Below are 23,138 nucleotides of genomic sequence, written 5' to 3'. Positions count from 1 at the left end.
CATATTTTGTTCCAGTTAAAAGGTTGTTAAGATTCACTTAGATATGTGGACCCTACTTTAGTAATGACAAGCTCAGAATAAGAGCTTTCCAAAAGTTGTTAATATATTATGGAGATCAGTCCTTTTCGGAGCCCAGATAATTTATTTCTAAATCCCATCATTGGATGGTTTGGTGGTTGTGTTCCCAAGGGACTCCATAGGCCAGCATAGCTGACCTAAGTTGTAAATATAGAAAAAAAGGAATTGCCTGGTAATGTACAGTAACAGTCAAATGTTTGGACACACCTACTCATTCAAGGGGTTTTCTTTATTTTTTACTATTTTATACATTGCAGAATACAAGTGAAGTCATGAACACTATGAAATAACACATATGGAATCCTGTAGTAACCAAAAACGTGTTAAACAAATCAAAATATATTTTATATTTCAGATTCTTCAAAGTAGCCACCCTTTGCCTTGACAGCTTTGCACACTCTTGGTATTCTCTCAACCAGCTTCACGAGGTAGTCACCTGGAATGCATTTCAATTAACAGGTGTGCCTTGTTAGAAGTTAATTTGTGGAATTTCTTTCCTTCTTAATGCATTTGAGCCAATCAGCTGTGTTGTTACAAGGTAGAGGTGGTATACAGAAGATAGCCCTATTTGATAAAAGACCAAGTCCATATTATGGCAAGAACAGCTCAAATAAGCAAAAAAAAAATGACAGTCATTACTTGAAGACATGAAGGTCAGTCAATACGGAATATTTCAAGAACTTTGAACGTTTCTTCAAGTGCAGTCGCAAAAACCATCAAGTGCTATGATGAAACTGGCTCTCATGAGGACCACCACAGGAATGGTATACCCAGAGTTACTTCTGCTGCAGAGGATAAGTTCATTAGAGTTACCAGCCTCAGAAATTGCAGCCCAAATAAATGCTTCACAGAGTTCAAGTAACAGACACATCTCAACATCAACTGTCAAATGTGCCTGCATGAATCAGGCCTTCATGGTCGAATTGCCTAAAAAAAAACACTACTAAAGGACACCAATAAGAAGAAGAGACTTGGTTGGGCAAAGAAACACAAGCAACGGACATTAGACGGTGGAAGTCTGCCGTGTCTTTGTGAAACGCAGAGTAGGTGAACAGATGATCTCCGCATGTGTGGTTCCCACCGTGAAGCATGGAAGAGGAGGAGTGATGGTGTGGGGGTGCTTTGCTGGTTACGCTGTCAGTGATTTTTTTTTTAAATTCAAGGCACACTTAACCAGCATGGCTACCAAATATTTTGCAGAGATGTGCCATCCCATCTGGTTTGCCCTTAGTGGAACTATAATTTGTTTTTGAACAGGACAATGACCCAACACACCTGCAGGCTGTGTAAGTGCTATTTGACCAAGGAGAGTGATGGAGTGCTGCTTCAGATGACCTGGCCTCCACAATCACCCGACATCAACCCAATTGAAATGGTTTGGGATGAGTTGGACCGCAGAGTCAAGGAAAAGCAGCCAACAAGTGCTCAGCATATGTGGGAACTCCTTCAAGACTGTTAGAAAAACATTCCAGGTGATGCTGGTTGAGAAAATGTCAAGAGTGTGCAAGTCTGTCATCAAGGCAAAGGGTGGCTACTTTGAAGATTCAAAAATATAAAATATATTTTGATTTGTTTAACACTTTTTTGGTTACTACAGGATTCCATGTGTTATTTCATAGTTTTGATGTCTTCACTATTATTCTACAATGTAGAAAATAGTACAAATAAAGAAAAACCCTTGAATGAGTAGGTGTGTCATAACTTTTGACTGGTACTGTATATGTGCCGTTCAAATCTTGGAATGTTCTCAAATTGTCCATGATATCAACAAGGATACGGATTCCACATTTGGACCATTGGGGGGATGTAAAAGGCTGCCCTCCAGATCGTCAGGCATTATTGTGAAATATTGGAGTATGGGCATGCCATTTTGATTCCCAGTTACATTTGTGAAAAAAAAAAAAAATTGTGTGAGCAATAATAGGACCAGTTTACATTGTTTAATCCTTAAGAGTCTATTGACGCACATGTGATCAATCTAAGGAACATAATAAAAAAATCCCATCAAAATCTGGCAGTATAAGCTAGATATATTTGTTTTTTTAGCATGGACTGCATCTCAATCCACCGCATCCGCCTATGTCGCCCTTCGGCATCTGCGGTCGAAGGTGGCAGAGCTACAGTAGTGTTTGTCAGACCACGAGACATCCCGAAAATTGGTCTTCTCACAAAAACGTCTGTGGCTTCCGAAACAGGCCCATAAACTTATGTCTCTCCTGAACACGATGGTGTTCTCCATTTTGCTCTACGACCTGTTTTGCTCTACGAGTGTCACATGAGACTCGTCTGAAGGTAACCCATACAAACTAATGGAAGGATGTGCCAACAAAAATAACTGGTTAAATATGTGTAAATAGAAAATGTCCTAAGCTTTAATATGTCTCATAGATATAGGACAGAGACTTCAAAACCTTATTCCTTATGATTTATCTTTTGACTGTCTTTTTTGTCCCCCCCCCCCCCCAATGGCTTAGACTTTTTGATGTATAGGGATATATCAGTGAAGACCACCTCTTCCAGGGCAATAGGAGACACCGTATTTCTGTCTACACTCAGCTAGGGGCTGGAAGAATCATGTCTAAATCTATTCAGGATGGAATGAAATGCTTCTGCCTGGAAATACAATTTAAAGTTTGGTACGGATAGTCCTCCTAGGTATTTCCCTCTTTGCAAGTATGTTAATTTTATCCGGGCTCGCTAATCTTCCAATATACATTTTGAAACCGCACTATGGATTTTATCTCAATACCAGAAGGGGGAGACAAGGGAAACATTGAACTACAAAAATTCAGCCATGGCAATATATTCATTTTCGCAATAGATATTCTTCCTGTTAAAGTAACTTGGAAATTAGTGCATTTACTGAGGTCGGATTGAATTGATTTGAACGTTCTGTAAACATTTCTGGAAATGGTTCTGTCTAAGGAAGGAAATATATCTATTCCCAAATATTTAAAATGGGGAAAAATTGAGATTCCATAAGTACAGATGGAGTCCTCCATTGTGGTCTTGAGTGGCAGCAGGGAAGATTTGGTTAGATTTATTTTCTAACTTAAGATGAAGCTATATTTGTCTATGATCTTCAAAGCTTTTGGGAGGGATTGAGATACGGTACATTGTCTAGATAAAGTAAGATATCATCGGCATATAATGAGATGACGTGATTCGTAGAATTGAGAGATATTGGTGTAATTTGCCTGGGCCAGGGGCTTCATAGATAATAAAAACAGCAGAGGTTTGATAGGATCACTTTGCCTGATACTTCTAGTTATTCTGAACAGAACAGATCAGGTATTACCTGATATTACTCTGGCTGAGGGATTGGCGTACAGTATTTTAATTATAGTAATGAAATTGGAACCAAGTCCCACATGTTCATAAACCAACCAAAGATATGACCATTCAAGCAGTAGAGGCTGCTGAGGGGAGGACGGCTCATAATAATGGCTGGAACGGAGACTATGGAATGGCATCAAACCATGTGTTTGATGTATTTGATACCATTCCACTAATTCCACTCCAGCCATTACCACTAGCCCGCCCACCCCAATTAGGGTGCCACCAATCTCCTATGCATTCTAGTCAATCAAATACTTTTTCTGCATTGAGAGACAGAACTGACCAAGGAGCTTTGTTTTCTGATGAAGCAGGTAAGATATGTAATAAACTTCAGAGGTTATCTGAAGATATTTGTTTTTTAACAAACATGCTTTGGTCCGGATGTACCAATTTCGTGAAGTAAGTTTCGAGACAGAATGACAGAATTTTAGAGAGCAATAGTGAGAACACTGGGTGGCATCCTTACCTTTGTTAATAAGAGCAAAATGTGAGCAGTATTTACATCCCTTCCAAATGAACCTTTGTGAACAGCTGTGCCAGTCATTTCAAGAAACAGTGGACCTACACTACCGTTCAAAAGTTTGGTGTCACTTAGAAATGTTCTTGAAAGAAAAACACATTTTTTTGTCCATTAAAATAACATCAAAAAATACAGTGTAGAAATTGTTAATGTTGTAAATGACTGTTGTAGCTGGAAACAACAGATATTCTATGGAATATCTACATAGGCGTATAGAAGCCCATTATCAGAAACCATCACTCCTGTGTTCCAATGGCACGTTGTTAGCTAAGCCAAATGTATAATTTTGATGGTGAGAAACTGAGAGAGGAAATAAGAAGACAAAAAATAAAGAGACTGAAAAAGAGATGGACCGAGCGAAAGAAGAGGAATGTGCGAGATACAGTAACAGAAAGATACAGTTGAAGTAGAAGTTTACATACAGTTAGGTTGGAGTCATCAAAACACATTTTTCAACCACTCCACAAATTTCTTGTTAATAACAAACTATAGTTTTGGCAAGTCGGTTAGGACATCTACTTTGTGCAATTCCAACAATTGTTTACAGACCGATTATTTCACTTATAATTCACTGTATCACAATTCCAGTGGGTCAGAAGTTTACATACACTAAATTGACTGTGCTTTTAAACAGCTTGGAAAATTCCAGAAAATAATGTCATGGCTTTAGAAGGTTCTGATAGGCTAATTGACATCATTTGAATCAGCCAAGACCTCAGAAATTCTTTTTTAGACCTCCACAAGTCTGGATCATCCTTGGGAGCAATTTCCAAATGCCTGAAGGTACCACGTTCATCTGTACAAGCAACAGTACGCAAGTATAAACACCATGGGACCATGCAGCCATCAAACCGCTCAGGAAGGAGACGCATTCTGTTTCCTAGAGATGAACGTACTTTGGTGCGAAAAGTGCAAATCAATCCCAGAACAACAGCGAAGGACCTTGTGAAGATGCTGGAGTAAACAGGTACAAAATAATCGATATCCACAGAAAAACGAGTCCTACAGTGGGCAAAAAAGTATTTAGTCAGCCACCAATTGCGCAAGTTCTCCCACTTAAAAAGATGAGAGAGGCCTGTAATTTTCATCATAGGTACACTTCAACTATGACAGACAAAATTAGAAAAAAAATCCAGAAAATCACATTGTAGGATTTTTTGTGAATTTATTTGCAAATTATGGTGGAAAATAAGTATTTGGTCAATAACAAAAGTTTATCTCAATACTTTGTTACATACCCTTTGTTGGCAATGACAGAGGTCAAACGTTTTCTGCAAGGTTTTCACACACTGTTGCTGGTATTTTGGCCCATTCCTCCATGCAGATCTCCTCTAGAGCAGTGGTGTTTTGGGGCTGTTGCTGGGCAACACGGACTTTCAACTCCCTCCAAAGATTTTCTATGGGGTTGAGATCTGGAGACTGGCTAGGCCACTCCAGGACCTTGAAATGCTTCTTACGAAGCCACTCCTTTGTTGCCCGGGCGGTGTGTTTGGGATCATTGTCATGCTGAAAGACCCAGCCACGTTTCATCTTCAATGCCCTTGCTGATGGTAGGCTTTGTTACTTTGGTCCCAGCTCTCTGCAAGTCATTCACTAGGTCCCCCCCGTGTGGTTCTGGGAATTTTGCTCACCGTTCCTTGTGATCATTTTCACCCCACGGGGTGAGATCTTGCCCCAGATCGATGGAGATTATCAGTGGTCTTGTATGTCTTCCATTTCCTAATAATTGCTCCCACAGTTGATTTCTTAAAACCAAACTGCTTACCTATTGCAGATTCAGTCTTCCCAGGCTGGTGCAGGTCTACAATTTTGTTTCTGGTGTCCTTTGACAGCTCTTTGGTCTTGGGCATAGTGGAGTTTGGAGTGTGACTGTTTGAGGTTGTGGACAGGCGTCTTTTATACTGATAACAAGTTCAAACAGGTGACATTAATACAGGTAACGAGTGGAGGACAGAGGAGTCTCTTAAAGAAGAAGTTACAGATCTGTGAGAGCCAGAAATCTTGCTTGTTTGTAGGTGACCAAATACTTATTTTCCACCATAATTTGCAAATAAATTCATTAAAAATCCTACAATGTGATTTTCTGGATATTCCCCCCTCATTTTGTCTGTCATAGTTGAAGTGTACCTATGATGAAAATTACAGGCCTCTCTCATCTTTTTAAGTGGGAGAATTTGCACAATTGGTGGCTGACTAAATACTTTTTTTGCCCCACTGTATATCAATATAACCTGAAAGGCCACTCATCAAGGAAGAAGCCACTGCTCCAAAACCGCCACAAAAAATCCAGACTACGGTTTGCAACTGCACATGGGGACAAAGATTGTACTTTTTGGAGAAATGTCCTCTGGTCTGATGAAACAATAATAGAACTGTTTGGCCATAATGACCATGTTTGGAGGAGAAAGGGGAGGCGTACAAGCCGAAGAACACCATCCCAACCATGAAGCACGGGGGTGGCAGCATCATGTTGTGGGGGTGCTTTGATGCAGGAAGGACTGGTGCACTTCACAAAATAGATGGCATCATGAGGTAGGAAAATTATGTGCATATATTGGTCACAAATGGGTCTTCCAAATGGACAATGACCCCAAGCATACTCCCAAAGTTGTGGAAAAATGGCTTAAGGACAACAAAGTAACGGTATTGGAGTGGCCTTCACAAAGCCCTGACCTCAATCCAATTGAACATTTGTGGGCAGAACTTAAAAAGTGTGTGCGAGCAAAGAGGCCTACAAACCTGACTCAGTTACACCAGCTTTGTCAGGGGGAATGGGCCAACATTCACCCAATTTATTGTGGGAAGCACCCAAATACTAATTGAGTGTATGTAAACTTCTGACCCACTGGGAATGTGGTGAAATAAATAAAAGCTGAAATAAATAATTATATCTACTATTAATCTGACATTTCAATTTCTTGAAATAAGGTGGTGATCCTAACTGACCTAAGACAGAGCATTTTTAAATCAGATTAAATGTCAGGAATTGTGAAATACTGAGTTTAAATGTATTTAGCTAAGGTGTATGTAAACTTCCGACTTCAACTGTAGATGTACTGTGGTGTTCTCTGAAACTTCCAGCTCTGTGCTTTTCCAGCTGGCCATTACACAACCCCACCCCCCCACCCCACCCCCACCCCCTCCACTCCCGTCCACGTCCCTCTGCCTTTCTGACAGAAAGCAGATAAAGCACATGGCCTCAAACATCCCCATCCACCATCCACCCCTGCCTTCCCACAGCCAGATGTTTACTTCAGAGCCCTGCGAGGCCTGCTCCTCTCTCTTCCGCTGTTCCATGCTATTTTCTTTGGCTCTGACTTGTGAGAAGCTCTGTGGCGACTCAGTGGAATGACGCACGCCTCGCTTGCAGTATCACATTTGATTGGCAGAGGTGCTGTTTATAGACTACATCTGGCAGAGGTGCTGTTTATAGACTTCATCTGGCAGAGGTGCTGTTTATAGACTACATCTGGCAGAGGTGCTGTTTATAGACTACATCTGGCAGAGGGTCTGTTTATAGACCTCATCTGGCAGAGGGGCTGTTTATAGACTTCATCTGGCAGAGGTGCTGTTTATAGACTACATCTGGCAGAGGTGCTGTTTATAGACTACATCTGGCAGAGGTGCTGTTTATAGACCTCATCTGGCAGAGGTGCTGTTTATAGACTACATCTGGCAGAGGTGCTGTTTATAGACTGCATCTGGCAGAGGTGCTGTTTATAGACTACATCTGACAGGGGTGCTGTTTTTAGACTACATCTGGCAGAGGTGCTGTTTATAGACTACATCTGGCAGAGTTTCTGTTTATAGACTACATCTGGCAGAGGTGCTGTTTATAGACTACATCTGGCAGAGGGTCTGTTTATAGACTACATCTGGCAGAGGTGCTGTTTGGATGAGCGTTGCGGCGTTTGAATGGAACACCATATTTGGCTAGATTTATGACTCTTTAGTGTGGGTGTAAATATTAGGACAGGTTTGTGATGTATGACGGACAGCAGCTCCTCCTTGTGAAATGCACACTGCAGTAGGGCAGAGAGAGAGAGAGAGCGAGAGAGATGAGTGCAATAAATAAAATATCATATGCATGCGGGAATTAGTGAGAAAGAGTGTGAAAGAGAGAGGGAAATAGAGAAACATGGAGGGAGAGAAAGAGCTTTGCTCATAAGGTCCCTTGGGGGGCCTTTTTCCCGTTAGAGCTGGCAGGAAGCCTATTCCTAGTGCCTGTGCCATTCCAAGTTCCCTAATGATATGCACACCGCCACAGCTAGCTAGCATTGTGTAATTACCCCCAGCCAATGGGTGAGCTCAACTAACCAACGTTACTGTGTGGTGTCATTAATCCAACACACATGTTGAGAGGACTGCAATATGAACACACAGCTGCTTTCCTGATATTATCTCTCAGCCTGAAGATACATTTGTTGGCATCAGATGCATAGGATTTGAGTTCAATGACACCTCAAAGATGACACCACACAGCTGAAACTGAGGTGAATTTGAATGACAGCTTTGCGTGTGTGTGCACATTCATGTGCATGCATGTGTGCATATCTGCATGTGTTGAAAAGCAACGTATAGCTCATAAGACTATGCTGAAGCATTGTGTGTGTGTATACTTCTGTATGTGCATGTGTGTGTGAAAGCATAACGAATGGACACATGGCACACACTCGTAACGCACAAGCACTGAAATTCATAAAGCCCACAGAGGAATCCAGGTCATCTCAGCAGGTCTCTGTATGAGAACCACGAAGCTCCTACTCCGGTGACAGCTCCCCCCACTGACAGCCCACCAGAGGCCATGGGCCACTGACTCCTCGGCAGGACACTAGCTACACACAGGAGTTTTTTTTCATTAGTATTATTCCACATTATGTTTTGATTGACACACAATCATGGGAAAATACCTCAATGGTATGTAGGACTGTGATTGGAGCGTGAAACACTGAGAGGTTTAACACGATACAGTTGTGAGATGAGTGGAGTGTGGAGATTGTCAGTTTTGGTGAAAGCGAAAATTATTTGATAAGGGATTTATGGGTTAGACAGACAACTGTCAAGTCAATGTAACTATTGATTGTTGCGTAAATACAACAGTGAAGCCAGAATATCCATTACTACTTAAAGGGCTGGATTCAATATGTATCACGGAAGTATAGTGGAAGTTCTGCGCTAAAATGTAAAGGTAATTTACGATTGAGCCAACATATGCAGCTTTTAACGTGACGGCATTCTCCACGAACGTGGGACGATTGCCTTTATGCATCAATCAAGTTATAACGCGGATCTTCCACGTTACTTCTGCGATACAGATTGAATCCCGCCCAAAGTTTGAGTCAACAAGCCATTAGAGCAGTGTGTGTGGCCACACACTCAAAACAATTGGTCAATGTGTGAAAGTACAGTCAAGTCCAACACTTACCGCAAAGCCTTTTCTCCCTCGCACTCTTCCAGAATACATCCCAAGCCTTGTTGGTGGAGACTTTCACATGCTCACTGAAGGACCTCCGCAGTGGGGTTTTCACAGTGTGAGCCATATTCCATGTGTCCTGTTCCCCCCTGAAAAGATTCTGCACCTCCGCTAGTCACTCACTTCTCTCTGGGTCCATTAGGGTGAAGAAGTTCACCAGGCTGAGAGAACACTCTGAGGGAAGAGAGAAATTCCTCTCGCAAGTTTGACACTTGATGCAGAAAGTCTGCATGTAATTTGTGAACACCCTCCTCTTCCTCCTCCTCCAGTGAGAGAGAGAGGGAGTAAAAAACTTTCCCCCCTCAGCAAGGGTCAGGCCGCCCTGAAATGGAAATAGCATCCAACATGGGTTAAGACCACCCTCCTCCCTCCCTCTCCCCCCCCACACACACAAAGGCAGTTTAGTGTCTGAACTGCCACAATTAATGAACATACTCAATCCTCTCTTAGACACAAATATAAATATTAAGTTAGGGATGGTAAATTAAAACATAGGAAAGGGAAAAAGACAGAGTATTCTCCCCTCACTCCCTTCTTGTTTTCATTATAGGAGTTAAAAGAGGAAGTTGTTGGTGCTTTTGAAATAACTGGCCATATAGCAGATATATAATACCATGGCAACACAAATAACATAAAGACAACAAACATATGATTTGGCTAATTTCCTCATGACTTTTACATATTGATTAATGTGTCACTGTACTGATTTGTCTTTGAAAAAGATTGTGGGTTTGATTGGTATTTATATGTTGGACCATTGCTTTTGTATTACAGATTTGAACATATCATCATCATATCATCATCAGTAATCCCTACAATTATGTTCCCTTCTCTTTGAGATGTCGGGTGGACACAACTGTCTTGATCATTTCAGTTTCTCACCATCAATATGTTAGGAATGAGTGGGAGGAATAGCCTAATTGTCAAATCTCTAAACATACCCTCAGAGCACATTTGCTACAGGCATCTATGCGTTTTTCTGTCTGCTCTTAAGCCACCCTCACTTCCTGTTGCCAGAGCAAACATCTATCCCCCCTCCCTTCCTGCCTCATACAAACAAGCTGAGCCAAGGGGCCCCTGCGGCATGGAGGATGGAGGATGGAGGATAGAGGATGGAGGATGGAGGATAGAAGAGAGAGAGAGAGAGAAAGAGAGAGAGAGAGATTGTACACAGGTGGGCCAGGATTCTCTTACTGTCCCAACCCCAGAGCGATGGTTGAACAGAGATCATATCACTTTGCTGACACGTGCCCTGCTGGCAGATACTGAGGTGATAACACCAGTTAAACACAAAAGCACACAGTTACACACGCCACCGCCAAGGCCACAGTGCAAACATTCAGAGACTCTCTGCTGGGCTCTGCAGTGTTAGAACGCACGCACTAGCATGCACGCACATACACAAGCGCACAGACACACACAAGCACACACACACTCACAAACAAACAGAAAATGTATTTATTTTTACAATTAGTTCCCGCTTTTAATCCCTTCCAAGAATTTTTCAACCAGTTGTTGAGGTGGTGGAGACGGGAAATGTTTGTAAAATCTTTACAACTTTTCTTCCTCTGAGGGGGGGGACATGCATCTTTTGGTACGGCTAAGGAAATACAGAAAACAGCAAGGTACTCATTCTGAAATTGGTACAGCAATGATGTTTAGCCAATCTAACCTGGAATCACAGAAAAAAAGTGACTCAATTGAGGAATAATATGGTAACCTGATTGTGAAATTGCTCATGATACACAGCTGTACAGTAAGTTGTTGAAACTCTCGCCACATGTTGAAATGTCAAAACTTGGAGCTGAGGATTCACCAAGGATTGTATTACTAAATGTTCTGGGTCCAGGGTGACATTTATAATGGCATTGTTGGAGCACTGGTCTAGCCTGTAAATTACTTCAGCAAGCAGTAATTTACAGGCTACTTGTTACTTACACACACACAGACGGTAATGCTACTGACACATTCTCCTTGTTCTCCTCTGTTGTCCTGTCTGTCATTCTCCTTGTTCTCCTCTGTTGACCTTTCTGGGGCATTTGCCTCTCTTTACTTGCCCCTCTTCTTTCCTCAACTTGATGATGGGCCTGAGCGTCATCAATATCTGGTTCACTGTCTGTGCTAGGTCTAGCATCATCCTAGGGGTAAATTAATAAATACACTCACGAGACTATTATATGAAACACATGTTATGAACTAATTTGCAGTTTTTAAGTGTGTCTATATGTAGACATAAATTAGGATTATTGTGTTCCCCCTACCCTAGTGTTAATTACTATTACATATTAAGGAACTGGCAGTACAGGTGTGTGTGTCTCTCTCTCTGTTTTCTTCCTATCTCCACTGCACTCATCCATGAGGTGTCTCTGCTAAGCCTTGCATCCTTTCTCACGGCACTGGTACCAGAAGACCAGGTTTTCCTCCTACCTCCACTGCACTCACCCATGAGGTGTCTCTGCTAAGCCTTGCATTCTTTCTCATGGCACTGGTTCCAGAAGACCAGGTTTTCCTCCTACATCCACTGCACTCATCCATGAGGTGTCTCTGCTAAGCCTTGCATCTGTTCTCACGGCACTGGTACAAGAAGACCAGGTTTTCCTCCTACCTCCACTGCACTCATCCATGAGGTGTCTCTGCTAAGCCTTGCATTCTTTCTCATGGCACTGGTTCCAGAAGACCAGGTTTTCCTCCTACCTCCACTGCACTCATCCATGAGGTGTCTCTGCTAAGCCTTGCATCCTTTCTCACGCCACTGGTACCAGAAGACCAGGGTACCCAGGTCTCATAGACTAGACGTAACATAGTAAACGTAAATCTGGGACCCTCAAATTAGTATGATACGTTACGTTTGGTATGGTTACATAAGACAGATGGTTACTTAAGCCAAAAATGAAAGTAGGGTGGTTTTGAGTTCGAATCTCACCACAAGCAACTTTTGCATTTTTACCTAATTAGCAACTTTTCAACTACTTACAACATTTTAGCTACTTTGCAACTTCTTAGCATGTTAGCTAAACCTTCCCCTAACCTTAACCCTTTTAGCTAACGCTTCCGCTAACCCTAACCCTAACCTTAAAACCCTTTAACCTAACCCTTTAACCTAAATGTAACCCTAACCCCTTGCCAAGCTAACATTAGCCACCTAGCTAGAATTTGTAACATATCATACATTTAGCAAATTTGTAACGTATTTTACATTTTGCAAATTCATAAAATATAATTTGAATTCTCATAAAATCAAATTGAAGTTTGTTAGTCAAATGGCCAGAATACAGGATGTGAACGTTGCAGTGAAGTACTCACAGCCTCACAGCCTCACCAGTGTAATACACATACAGTGTATATAAAAAAACAATTTTAAAAGAAGAAGTAGGAAGGGTAATATGAATATATACACAATAGCTAAATGCAGAATATACTATGAATATACTATATGTATTCCTACCTCCACTGAATACCTATGTAAATGACAAAGCAAACACAGGTTTTTAGAATTTTTTGCAAACATATAAACAAAAAAAACGGAAATATGACATTTACATAGGTATTCAGACCATTTACTCAGTACTTTGTTGAAGCACCTTTGGTAGCGTTTAGCGTCTCAAATCTTCTTGTGTATGATGTTAAAACCTGCTCCAGAGTGGTCAGGACCTCAGACTGGGGCAAAAGTTCACCTTCCAACAGAACAAAGATCAGCACGCAGCCAAGACAACACAGGAGTGGCTTTGGGACAAGTCGCTGGGCTCTGGCCCTGGACTTGAACCCAATTGAACACCTCTGGAGAGACCTGAAAATAGCTGTGCAGTGACACTCCCCATCCAACTTGACAGAGCTTGAGAGGATCTGCAGAGAATAATGGGAGAAGAAGACTCAAGGTTGTAATCGCTGCCAAAGGTGCTTCAACAGAATACTGAAATGTGATTTAAAAAAATTACATTTGCAGATTTTTAGAAAATCCCGTTTTTGTTTTGTCATTATGGGGTATTGTGTGTAGATTGATCAGGGATAAACACAATTAACCTTTCTAGGGCAGGTGTTCCACTGAAAAGGCACAGCGCCAAATTCAAAAATATTTTGTCAAAATATGTAACATTCACACATTAACAAGTCCAATACAGCAAATGAAAGATACACTTCTTGTTAATCTACCCATCTGATTCCAAAAAGGCTTTACAGTGAAAGCACAACATATGACTATGTTCGGTCATAGCCAAGTCACGAAAACACACAGCCATTTTTCCAGCCAAAGATAGGAGTCACAAAAAGCAGAAATATAGATACAATTAATCACTAACCTTTGATGATCTTCATCAGATGACACTCATAGGACATCATTTTACACAATACATGTATATTTTGTTCAATAATGTGCATATTTATATCTAAAAATCTCAGTTTACATTGGCGCATTACGTGTCGTAATGTTTTGATTCCAAAACATCCGGTGATTTTGCAGATAGCCACATCAAATCCCAGAAATACTCATAATAAACATTGATAAAAGATACAAGTGTCATTCACAGAATTAACTTCTTCAATATATTCAATTCTTCAATAATTTTTGGATGAAAAACGTTCCCGTTTTAAACAAGATATTTTGTCACGAAAAGATGCTCGACTATGCATATAACTGACAGCTTTGGAAAGAAAACACTCTGACGTTTCCAAAACTGCAAAGACATTGTCTGTGAGTGCCACAGAACTGATGTTACAGGCGAAACCCAGATATAAATCCAATCAGGAAGTGCCGCATTTTTTGAAACCGCCTCATGGAAATGACTCCTTATATGGCTTTGAAGGAGATAGGAGTCAGCTTACGTTTTCCACGTTTTCCCCAAAGTGTCTACAGCATTGTGACGTATTTGTAGGCATATCATTGGAAGATTGACCATAAGAGACTACATCTACCAGGTGGTCGCTTGGTGTCCTCCGTTGCAATTATTGCGTAATCTCCAGCTGCAGTATTTTTCCGTTTGTTTCTGAAGGGAAGCCAGCTGCCACCACTAATAGATTATCGAATAGATATGTGAAAAATACCCTGAGGATTGATTCTAAACAACGTTTGCCATGTTTCTGTTGATATCATGGAGCTAATTTGGAAAAAAGTTTGGCGTTGTAAGTGACTGCATTTTCTGGTATTTTTCTTAGCCTAACGTGATGAACAAAACGGAGCTATTTCGTCTACACAAATAATCTTTTTGGAAAAAATTTGCATTTGCTATCTAACTAAGAGTCTCGTCATTGAAAACATCCGAAGTTCTTCAAAGGTAAATTATTTTATTTGAATGCTTTTCTTGTTTTTGTGAAAATGTTGATGTTGCTGATGAATGCTAGGCTTAATGCTATGCTAGGCTATCAATACTCTTACACAAATGCTTGTGTAGCTTTGGTTGAAAAGCATATTTTGAAAATCTGAGATGACAGTGTTGTTAACAAAAGGCTAAGCTTGTGTTTCAATATCTTTATTTCATTTCATTTGCGATTTTCATGAATAGGAAACATTGCATTATGGTAATGAGCTTGAGGCTATGATTACGCTCCCGGATACGGGATTGCTCGTCGCTAGAGGTTAAAGATAGACTTCTCCTTAATGCAACCACTGTGTCCGATTTAAAAACAACTTTACGGAAAAAGCATAATCTGAGTACGGCACTCAGAGCCCAATCCAGCCAAAGAAATATCCGCCATGTTGGAGTCAACAGAAGTTAGAAATAACATTATAAATATTCACTTACCTTTGATGATCTTCATCAGAATGCACTCCCAGGAATCCCAGTTTGACAATACATTTCTGATTTGTTCCATAAAGTTCCATAAAGTCCATCATTTATGTCCAAATAGCCACTTGTTGTTAGCGTGTTCAGCCCAGTAATCCATCTTCATGAGGCACGAGCACTAAATCCAGACAAAAACTCAAAGTTCCGTTACAGGTCATAGAAACATGTCAAACGATGTATGGAATCAATCTTTAGGACGTTTTTAACATAAAACTTCAATAATATTCCAACCGAAGAATTCCATTGTCTGTAGAAAAGCACTGGAACGAGAGCTAACTCTGTCGGGACCGCGCGTCACGAGCCTGAGACACTCTGCCAGACCCATGACTCATTCAGCTCCCATTCCCCCCTCCTTTATAGCAAAAGCCTGAAACAAGTTTCTAAAGACGGTTGACATCTAGTGGAAGCCTTAGGAAGTGAAACTTGACCCCATAGACACTGTGTATTCGGTAGGCCAAGCTTTGAAAAACTACAAACCTCAGATTTCCCACTTCCTGGTGGATTTTTCTCAGGTTTTCACCTGCCATATGAGTTATGTTATACTCACAGACATCATTCAAACAGTTTTAGAAACTTCAGAGTGTTTCCTATCCAATACTAATAATAATATGCATATATTAGCATCTGGGACTGAGTAGGAGGCAGTTCACTCTGGGCACTGTTAGTGGAATTCTAAATTCCTCTGTATTATTTCCCAATCAGAATTAAATACTCTGTCAATGCATTCTATGGGATTGTAAGACCCAATATTTTTATAAGAAATGGACAGAGATCCGGTCTTAAAAGTCAGGTAACAGCTTTTATTCAAGAGAGTACTGGGTACATACACATTTTACCACAGGTTATAAACTGAAAATGACGTCAGCGTTTTCTAAATGTTCTATCTCTTTCATGACACCGGTAGAGAGGCCCTATAGTTTCTCGAGCCTTCCCTCCTCTCCTAAAGCCAAGGTCAGTAACTGTAAATCAGCATTCTAGACAGTCTGGAGATAGTCCGTCCCTGCCATCTGGAGATAGTTCATTCATTTGTACAAAGGAACAGACCGTCATTGTTACTAAACTCCTGACTATATTATATACAATTGGGAATGGGAGCAAGAGAGAAAATTAATATATGTACAGTACATAATAGCATTTGGACTAGTCAGTCCTGATTGAAATGTATACATAATTAGTCATTACATAATAGCATTTGGACTAGTCAGTCCTGATTGAAATGTATACATAATTAGTCATCATTGATAAAAATTCCCTTAACAGGCACGCATTTCATCCAAAAGTGAAAATGTTGCCCCCTATCCCAAACAGGTTTTAAACAATTTCAGAATAAGGCTGTAATGTAACAAAATGTGGAAAATGTCAATGAGTCTGAATACTTTCCGAATGCACTGTAAATAGGATATCAGCTAAATACAGTATAAATAGGATATCAGCTAAATACGTTTTCACAACCCTTGACTTTTTCCACATTTGTTGTGTTACAGCGGGAATTTAAAATGGAGTAAATGTATATTTTGTGTCACTGGCCTACCCACAATACCTCATAATGTCAAAGTGAATTATGCTTTTAGACAATTTTACTAATTCAAACCCTTTTTTTGTGGCAAGCCTAAATAACTAAAGGTGTACATATGTGCTTAACGAGTCACATAATAAGTTGCATGGACTCACTCTGTGTGCAATAATAGTGTTTAACATGTTTTTTATGACTACCTCATCTCTGTACCCCACACATATAATTATCTCTAAGGTCCCTCAGTCGAGCAGTGAATTTCAAAAGCATACTCAACAACAAAGACAATGGAGGTTATCCAATGCCTCGCAAAGAAGTACACATATTAGAATATTGTCACGTTCTGACCTTAGCTCCTTTGTTTTGTCTTTTGTTTTAGTATGGTCAGGGCGTGAGTTGGGTGGGTTGTCTATGTTAGTTTGTCTATGATTTTCTATTTCTGTGTTTGGCCTGGTATGGTTCTCAATCAGAGGCAGCTGTCAATCGTTGTCCCTGATTGAGAACCATATTTAGGTAGCCTGTTTTCCATTGTGTTTGGTGGGTGGTTATTTTCTGTTTAGTGCTGTGTTGCACCTTACAGGACTGTTCGTTGGTTGGTTATTGTTTTGTTTTCAGTGTTCATTAAAATATTTAAAATATGAACACATACCACGCTGCACCTTGGTCCTCCTCTCCTTCCCCAGATGACAAGCGTTACAAAGATGGGTAAAAAAAAGTAGACGTTGAATATCGCTTTGAGCATGGTGAAGTTATTCATTACACTTTGGATGGTGTATCAAAGAGAAAGTCCTTCCTAACTCAGTAGCCAGAGACGAAGGAAATCGCTCAGGGATTTCACCAAGAGTTTAATGGCTGTGATTGGCGAAAACTGAGGATGGATCAGCATCATTTTAGGTATTCCACTTTACTAACCTAAATGACAGAGTGAAAGTAAACCTGCAACAAATGTACAAAGAAAGTAACTTTATTTCCTGTATACAAAGCGTTATGTTTGGGACAAATTCAACACAACACATAACTGATTGCCACTCTTCATATTTTCAAGCATGGTGTTGGCTGCATCATGTTAAGGGTATGCGTGTCATTGGCAAGGACTAGGGCATTATTTTGTAGTTGAAAAAGATAAACAGAATAGAGCTAAGCATAGGCAAAATCCTAGAGGAAAACCTGGTTCAGTCTGCTTTCCAACAGACACTGGGAGACAAATTCACCTTTTAGCAGAATAATAACCTAAAAAACAAGGCCAAATATACACTGGAGTCGCTTACCAAGACGACATTGAAAGTTACTGAGTGGCCTAGTTTCAGTTTTGACTAAAATCGTCTTGAAAAACTATGGCAAGACTAGAAAATGGCTGTCTAGCAATGATCAACAATCAAATTGACAGAGCTTGAATTATTTAAAAAAGATTAATGTTCAAATATTGTACAATCCAGGTGTGCAAAGCTCTTTGAGACGTGACCAGAAAGATTCATAGCTGTAATCACTGCCAAAGGTGATTCTAACATGTATTGACTCAGGGGTGCGAATACTTATGTAAATTAGATATGCAGGTGAAAGTTACGATCCCTTATTGATGTCACTTGTTAAATCCATTTCAAATCAGTGTAGATGAAGGAGAGGAGACAGGTTAAAGAAGGATTTTTAAGCCTTGAGACAATTGACACACGGATTACTTACGTGTGCCATTCAGAGGGTGAATGAACAAGATCTAAGTGCCTTTGAACGGGATAGTAGGTGCCAGGCACACCAGCTTTGTGTGAGTAACCTCAACACTGCTGGGTTTTTCATGTTCAACAGTTTCCTGTGTGTATCAACAATGGTCCACTACCCAAAGGACATCCAGCCAACTTGACACAACTGTTGGAAGCATTGGATACAACATGGGCCAGCATCCCTGTGGGATGCTTTCGGCACCTTGTAAAGTCCATGCCCCGACAAATTGAGGCTCTCCTGAGTGCAAAAGGGTGCAACTCAATATTAGGAAGTTATTTTTTTCTATTTATTTTTTATCCATATTTACAATTTATTTGTATTTTATACATTGGACTTTTCGATCTGGTCACTAATATAGGCCTACTGGATTGCACCAAATTCTTGTCTCAACAACAACATCTAATCTGTGCTTCTTGTCTTGTCTGTTGACCGATGACCAGTCATCAGCATTGATGCCCAAAGGCAGGTGCACATGTTGAAGTTAGTGACCAGAAAGCACTTGTTTCATTTTCTTCTTCCACCAAGCAGTGATGTCATAATAAAAAAAGAAAATGAGACATTGGATGATATGGTCACCTGCCGTAGGCTACATATTATACATTAAGTGTGAAACATTACGTGAGGATTATATAGAGATGCAATCAATATGATGTGAGGGGAGATTCTCCATGTAGTCAATAAAAGGTTGCCAAATTCTGTAAAATGTCTCTAACTTATTCCTTAAGCAGTACATGATTTTCTCCAGTGGGATTCAACTATCAACTTCTGATAGCCACATTGCAACTGGCAGGGGGAATCTGATTTCCATTTCAAGTCGAAGAGACACAGATTTAAAAGCAAATTGAATAGCTTAAACACTGATAAAACAGTTCAATTATTGTATATTTATTTAACTAGGCATGTCAGTTAAGAACAAATTATTATTTACAATGACGGGCTACCAGGGAACAGTGGGTTAACTGCCTTGTTCAGGAGAAGAACAACAGATTTTTAACTTGTCAGCTCGGGATTCGATCCATCAACCTTTTGGTTACTGGCCCAACGCTACCTGCCGCCCCAGGAAGCCTAGTGGTTTATACACTGACAGCCCCAAACTCCGCCTTTAACAGATTAATTGGGATTATTTACCATTTATCCATTCATTCAATATGATGACTTGTGTTTAATAAAAATAACTGTATAAATGTCTCGTAGATGGCTATTGTCTTACCTATGTGTTATTAAAGCTAATCTAATGACGTGTTTGCCTATAGCCTATTGCAAATAGCCGAGTGTCTAAATGTTCCCCCGAAACCACCCTTCTCGAATTAACCTACTACTAAATACAATATACAGCCCACATATTAGGCCTAACTGGCAGCAGTGGGCTACATGATCTGTGTCAGTGTGTGTGTGTCTTTCTCTGTTTTCTTAGTATCTCGACTGCACCACTGTCCTCAGCTGCTGCAGTAGCAGCTAATCTGTCATTTCTCAAAGACACAGCACACAGACCAGCAGAACCAGACTTTTTAGCAAATAAGTCAGTTAATTTCAGACAGATGAACTGAAGATGGCGCCGATAGACATGGCCACCTTGCTTCAGGATCCTAAGCAACTTTGAAGTATTTTGTTTTCTTTAATGTTATTTCTCACGTTATAAGCCCAGAAAGTTTTTTGCATTATTACATACAGCCAGAAAGAACCTTTTTAATATCATATAGGCAGTAAATCACCAGCATTTCGACCAGCAATATGATTTTAATGAATTGGATTCAAGACCCCGCCGGCAGAGAAGAGGTTTTCGGAGTGGACTTTTAGTCAGACTCAGGAGGCGTGAACACCATCCACCGCTCCCGAGTATATTACTAGATAATGTTCAGTCCCTGGACAATAAAGTAGACAAGTTCTCGTTTCATAGAGACATCAGGGATTGTATGGCTCTCTCCGGATATACTGTCCCATCCATACAGCCAGCTGGGTTCTCAATACATCGTGCGGATAGAAATAAAGATCTCTCTGGGAAGAAGAAAGGAGGAGGTGTATGTTTCATGTTTAACAATTCATGGTATGATTGTGGTAACTTACAGGAACTCGAGTCCTTTTGTTCACCCGACCTAGAATACCTCAAAATTAAATGCTGACCGGATTAACTCCCTAGAGAACTTTCTTCGGTTACCTGAACAGCCATGTATTTTCCCCCTCAAGCTTATACCACGACAGCTCTCAAGGCACTACACTGGACCTTGTGCAAACTGGAAAACACATATCCTGAGGCTACATTAATTATAGCTGCGGAATTTGACAAAGCAAATCTGAGGAAAACGCTACCGAAGTTCTATCAACAAATCCCCTGCAGTACTCGCGATTCAAAAACTCTTGACCATTGTTACTCTCCCTTCCAGGATTTCATGATGGTCACGACTAATAGTTATTATGCTGACGTTGCTTCAAGAGGCAGTGTGGAACTCAAATCAAATCAAACTTTATTTGTCACATGCGCCAAATACAACAAGAGTAGACCTTACTGTGAAATGCTTACTCGGTAGTGAGTGTTGCAACCAAGGACAGACAATTTTTATGAGCTACACATTTCAGCACTCTGAGGTCCCCTTTCTGTGAGCCTGTGTGGTCTACCACCTCGCGGCTGAGCCATTGGTACAGTACTCCTAGATGTTTCCACTTCACAATAACAGCACTTACAGTTGACGGAAGCAGCTCTAGCATGGCAGAACTTTTACGATTGTGCTCGATTTTATAAACCTGTCAGCAACGGGTGTGGCTGAAATAGCCAAATCCACTAATTTTAAAGGCTGTCCACATATATATATATATATATATATATATATATATATATATATATATATATATATATATATATATATATGCATGTTGTAGAATAATAGTGAAGACATCAAAACTGTGGAATAACACGTAGCAACAAAAAAAATCGAGCCACCCATTGCCATGATGACAGCTTTGCACACTCTTGGTTATTCTCTCATCCAGGTTCATGAGGTAGTCACCTGAAATGCATTTAAATTAACAGGTGTGCCTTGTTAAAAGTTAATTTGTGGAATTTCTTTCCTTCTTAATGCATTTGAGTCAATCAGTTGTATTGTGATAAGGTAGGGGTGCTATACAGAAAATAGCCTTATTTGGTAAAAGACCAAGTCCATATTATGGCAAGAACAGCTCAAATAAGCAAAGATAAATGACAGTCCATCATTACTTTAAGACATGAAGGTCAGTCAATACGGAAAATGTCAAGAAAGTTTCTTCAAGTGCAGTCGCAAAAACCATCAAGCGCTATGATGAAACAGGCTCTCATGAGTACCACCACAGGAAAGGAAGACCCAGAGTTACCTCTGTTGTAGAGTGCAACAATTCCCGGTGTACCGAAGTTAAAAACATCTCGAGCTTCTGTTCACCTGAGCTGGAGTTTTTGATGCTAAAATGCCGACCCCACTATAGGCCGAGGGAATTCACGTGTGTCATTATCACAGCCGTGTACATACCACCACAAGCAAACATCATCATTAATTAAATTAAGACTTCCAAATGACCAAACCTGGTCTCAGGCTAGGATAACAATGGAAACCTTTTCGGTCTCCACAGAGTCAGGTAAAGCTACTTTAACATTTGTTGCACCCTTTATGTGGAACAACCTACAGAGAGTGGTTTGAAATGAGATGTTCTAGTCCCCCTTGGTCAGTTCAGAGTAATGATCGGAGACATCTATGTTGATAAATGTCTGTTTTTCTTAATATGTTTTGTAATATTGTATATTGTATGTGGTTGATGTATTTATGCAATGCTCATCTGTAAAAGAGGCCCTAGTGTCAGCATGATTTCCCTGTCAAAAAAAGTAAAATAAATAAATAAATGAAGGTGGTACATTGAAAACCTTACAAGAACATTAGTCAGCAAGAATCCTTTCACCTGGAAGCAGTCTTTATTGTCGAGGGAGATTTTAACCAAGCAAATTTAAAACATATAGAATCCCCAACATATATCTTGCTCCACGAGAGGATACAACGTGCTGAGTACACAAGCATCCGTTACACCTACAAAGCCATCCCCCTCCCCCACTTTGGCCAATCAGATCACGTCTCTGTGTTCCTACTCCCCTCCTACAAGCAGCAACTCAAGAAGGAGCCACCAACACAGAGAATAGTGAGGCTCTGGACAGAGGAGGCACACTCAATGTTGCAGGACGGTTTTGAGAATACTGATTGGAATACGTTCAAAGATTCCTCCACCCAGGACTCACCCGTCAACATTGAGGAAAATACATCGTCAGTCACAGGCTTCATTAGAAAATGTGTTGGTGATGTTGTACCCACAATAATTATCTGGAAAAACCCCAACCAAAACCCTGGATGAACAGAGAAATCCATATCATGCTGAGAGCCCATACTGCAGTATTCAATGTCAGCTAAATGAACCCTGACGGCTCAGTGGCGCGTGTCTTATACAAGGAAAGGTACATCCTCCGCAAACCCATTAGGGACGCAAAAAGACAATACTAACTCAAACTTGAATTGATGTTCAACAACTCAGACTCGCAAGCATGTGGCAAGGACTACTGTCTAACACTGACTACAAAGGCAAGTCCAGCTGTGTGGTGCCCACTGAAGCCTCCCTCTCAGACAAGCTTATCACATTCTATGCTCGCTTTAAGGCAGACAATACTGAGCCATCTAGGAAGGCTCTCTCTGCTCCAGAACAACCAGGTGCTTTCGC

General features: G+C 40.5%; 1 protein-coding gene across 1 annotated transcript in view; it reads right to left on the bottom strand.

The window, feature by feature from the left end:
• The window catches only part of LOC110538890 (rho GTPase-activating protein 7), a 117,681-nt gene extending 107,969 nt beyond the window's left edge, over window positions 1–9,712 (bottom strand). Inside the window, exon 1 of the mRNA XM_036937473.2 lies at window positions 9,363–9,712. Coding sequence (XP_036793368.1) covers window positions 9,363–9,477 — 115 coding nt within the window. The 5' untranslated portion in view covers window positions 9,478–9,712. The remainder of the gene's footprint in view (window positions 1–9,362) is intronic.
• Window positions 9,713–23,138: the final 13,426 nt, after the last annotated feature.

The sequence above is a fragment of the Oncorhynchus mykiss genome, chromosome 12 (genome assembly GCF_057628025.1).
Source record: "Oncorhynchus mykiss isolate SJ-2025 chromosome 12, ASM5762802v1, whole genome shotgun sequence".
Classification (NCBI taxonomy): Eukaryota; Metazoa; Chordata; class Actinopteri; order Salmoniformes; family Salmonidae; genus Oncorhynchus; species Oncorhynchus mykiss.
The sequence above is the reverse complement of the archived record's forward strand: the minus strand, read 5'-3'. Positions and strand labels throughout refer to the sequence as shown.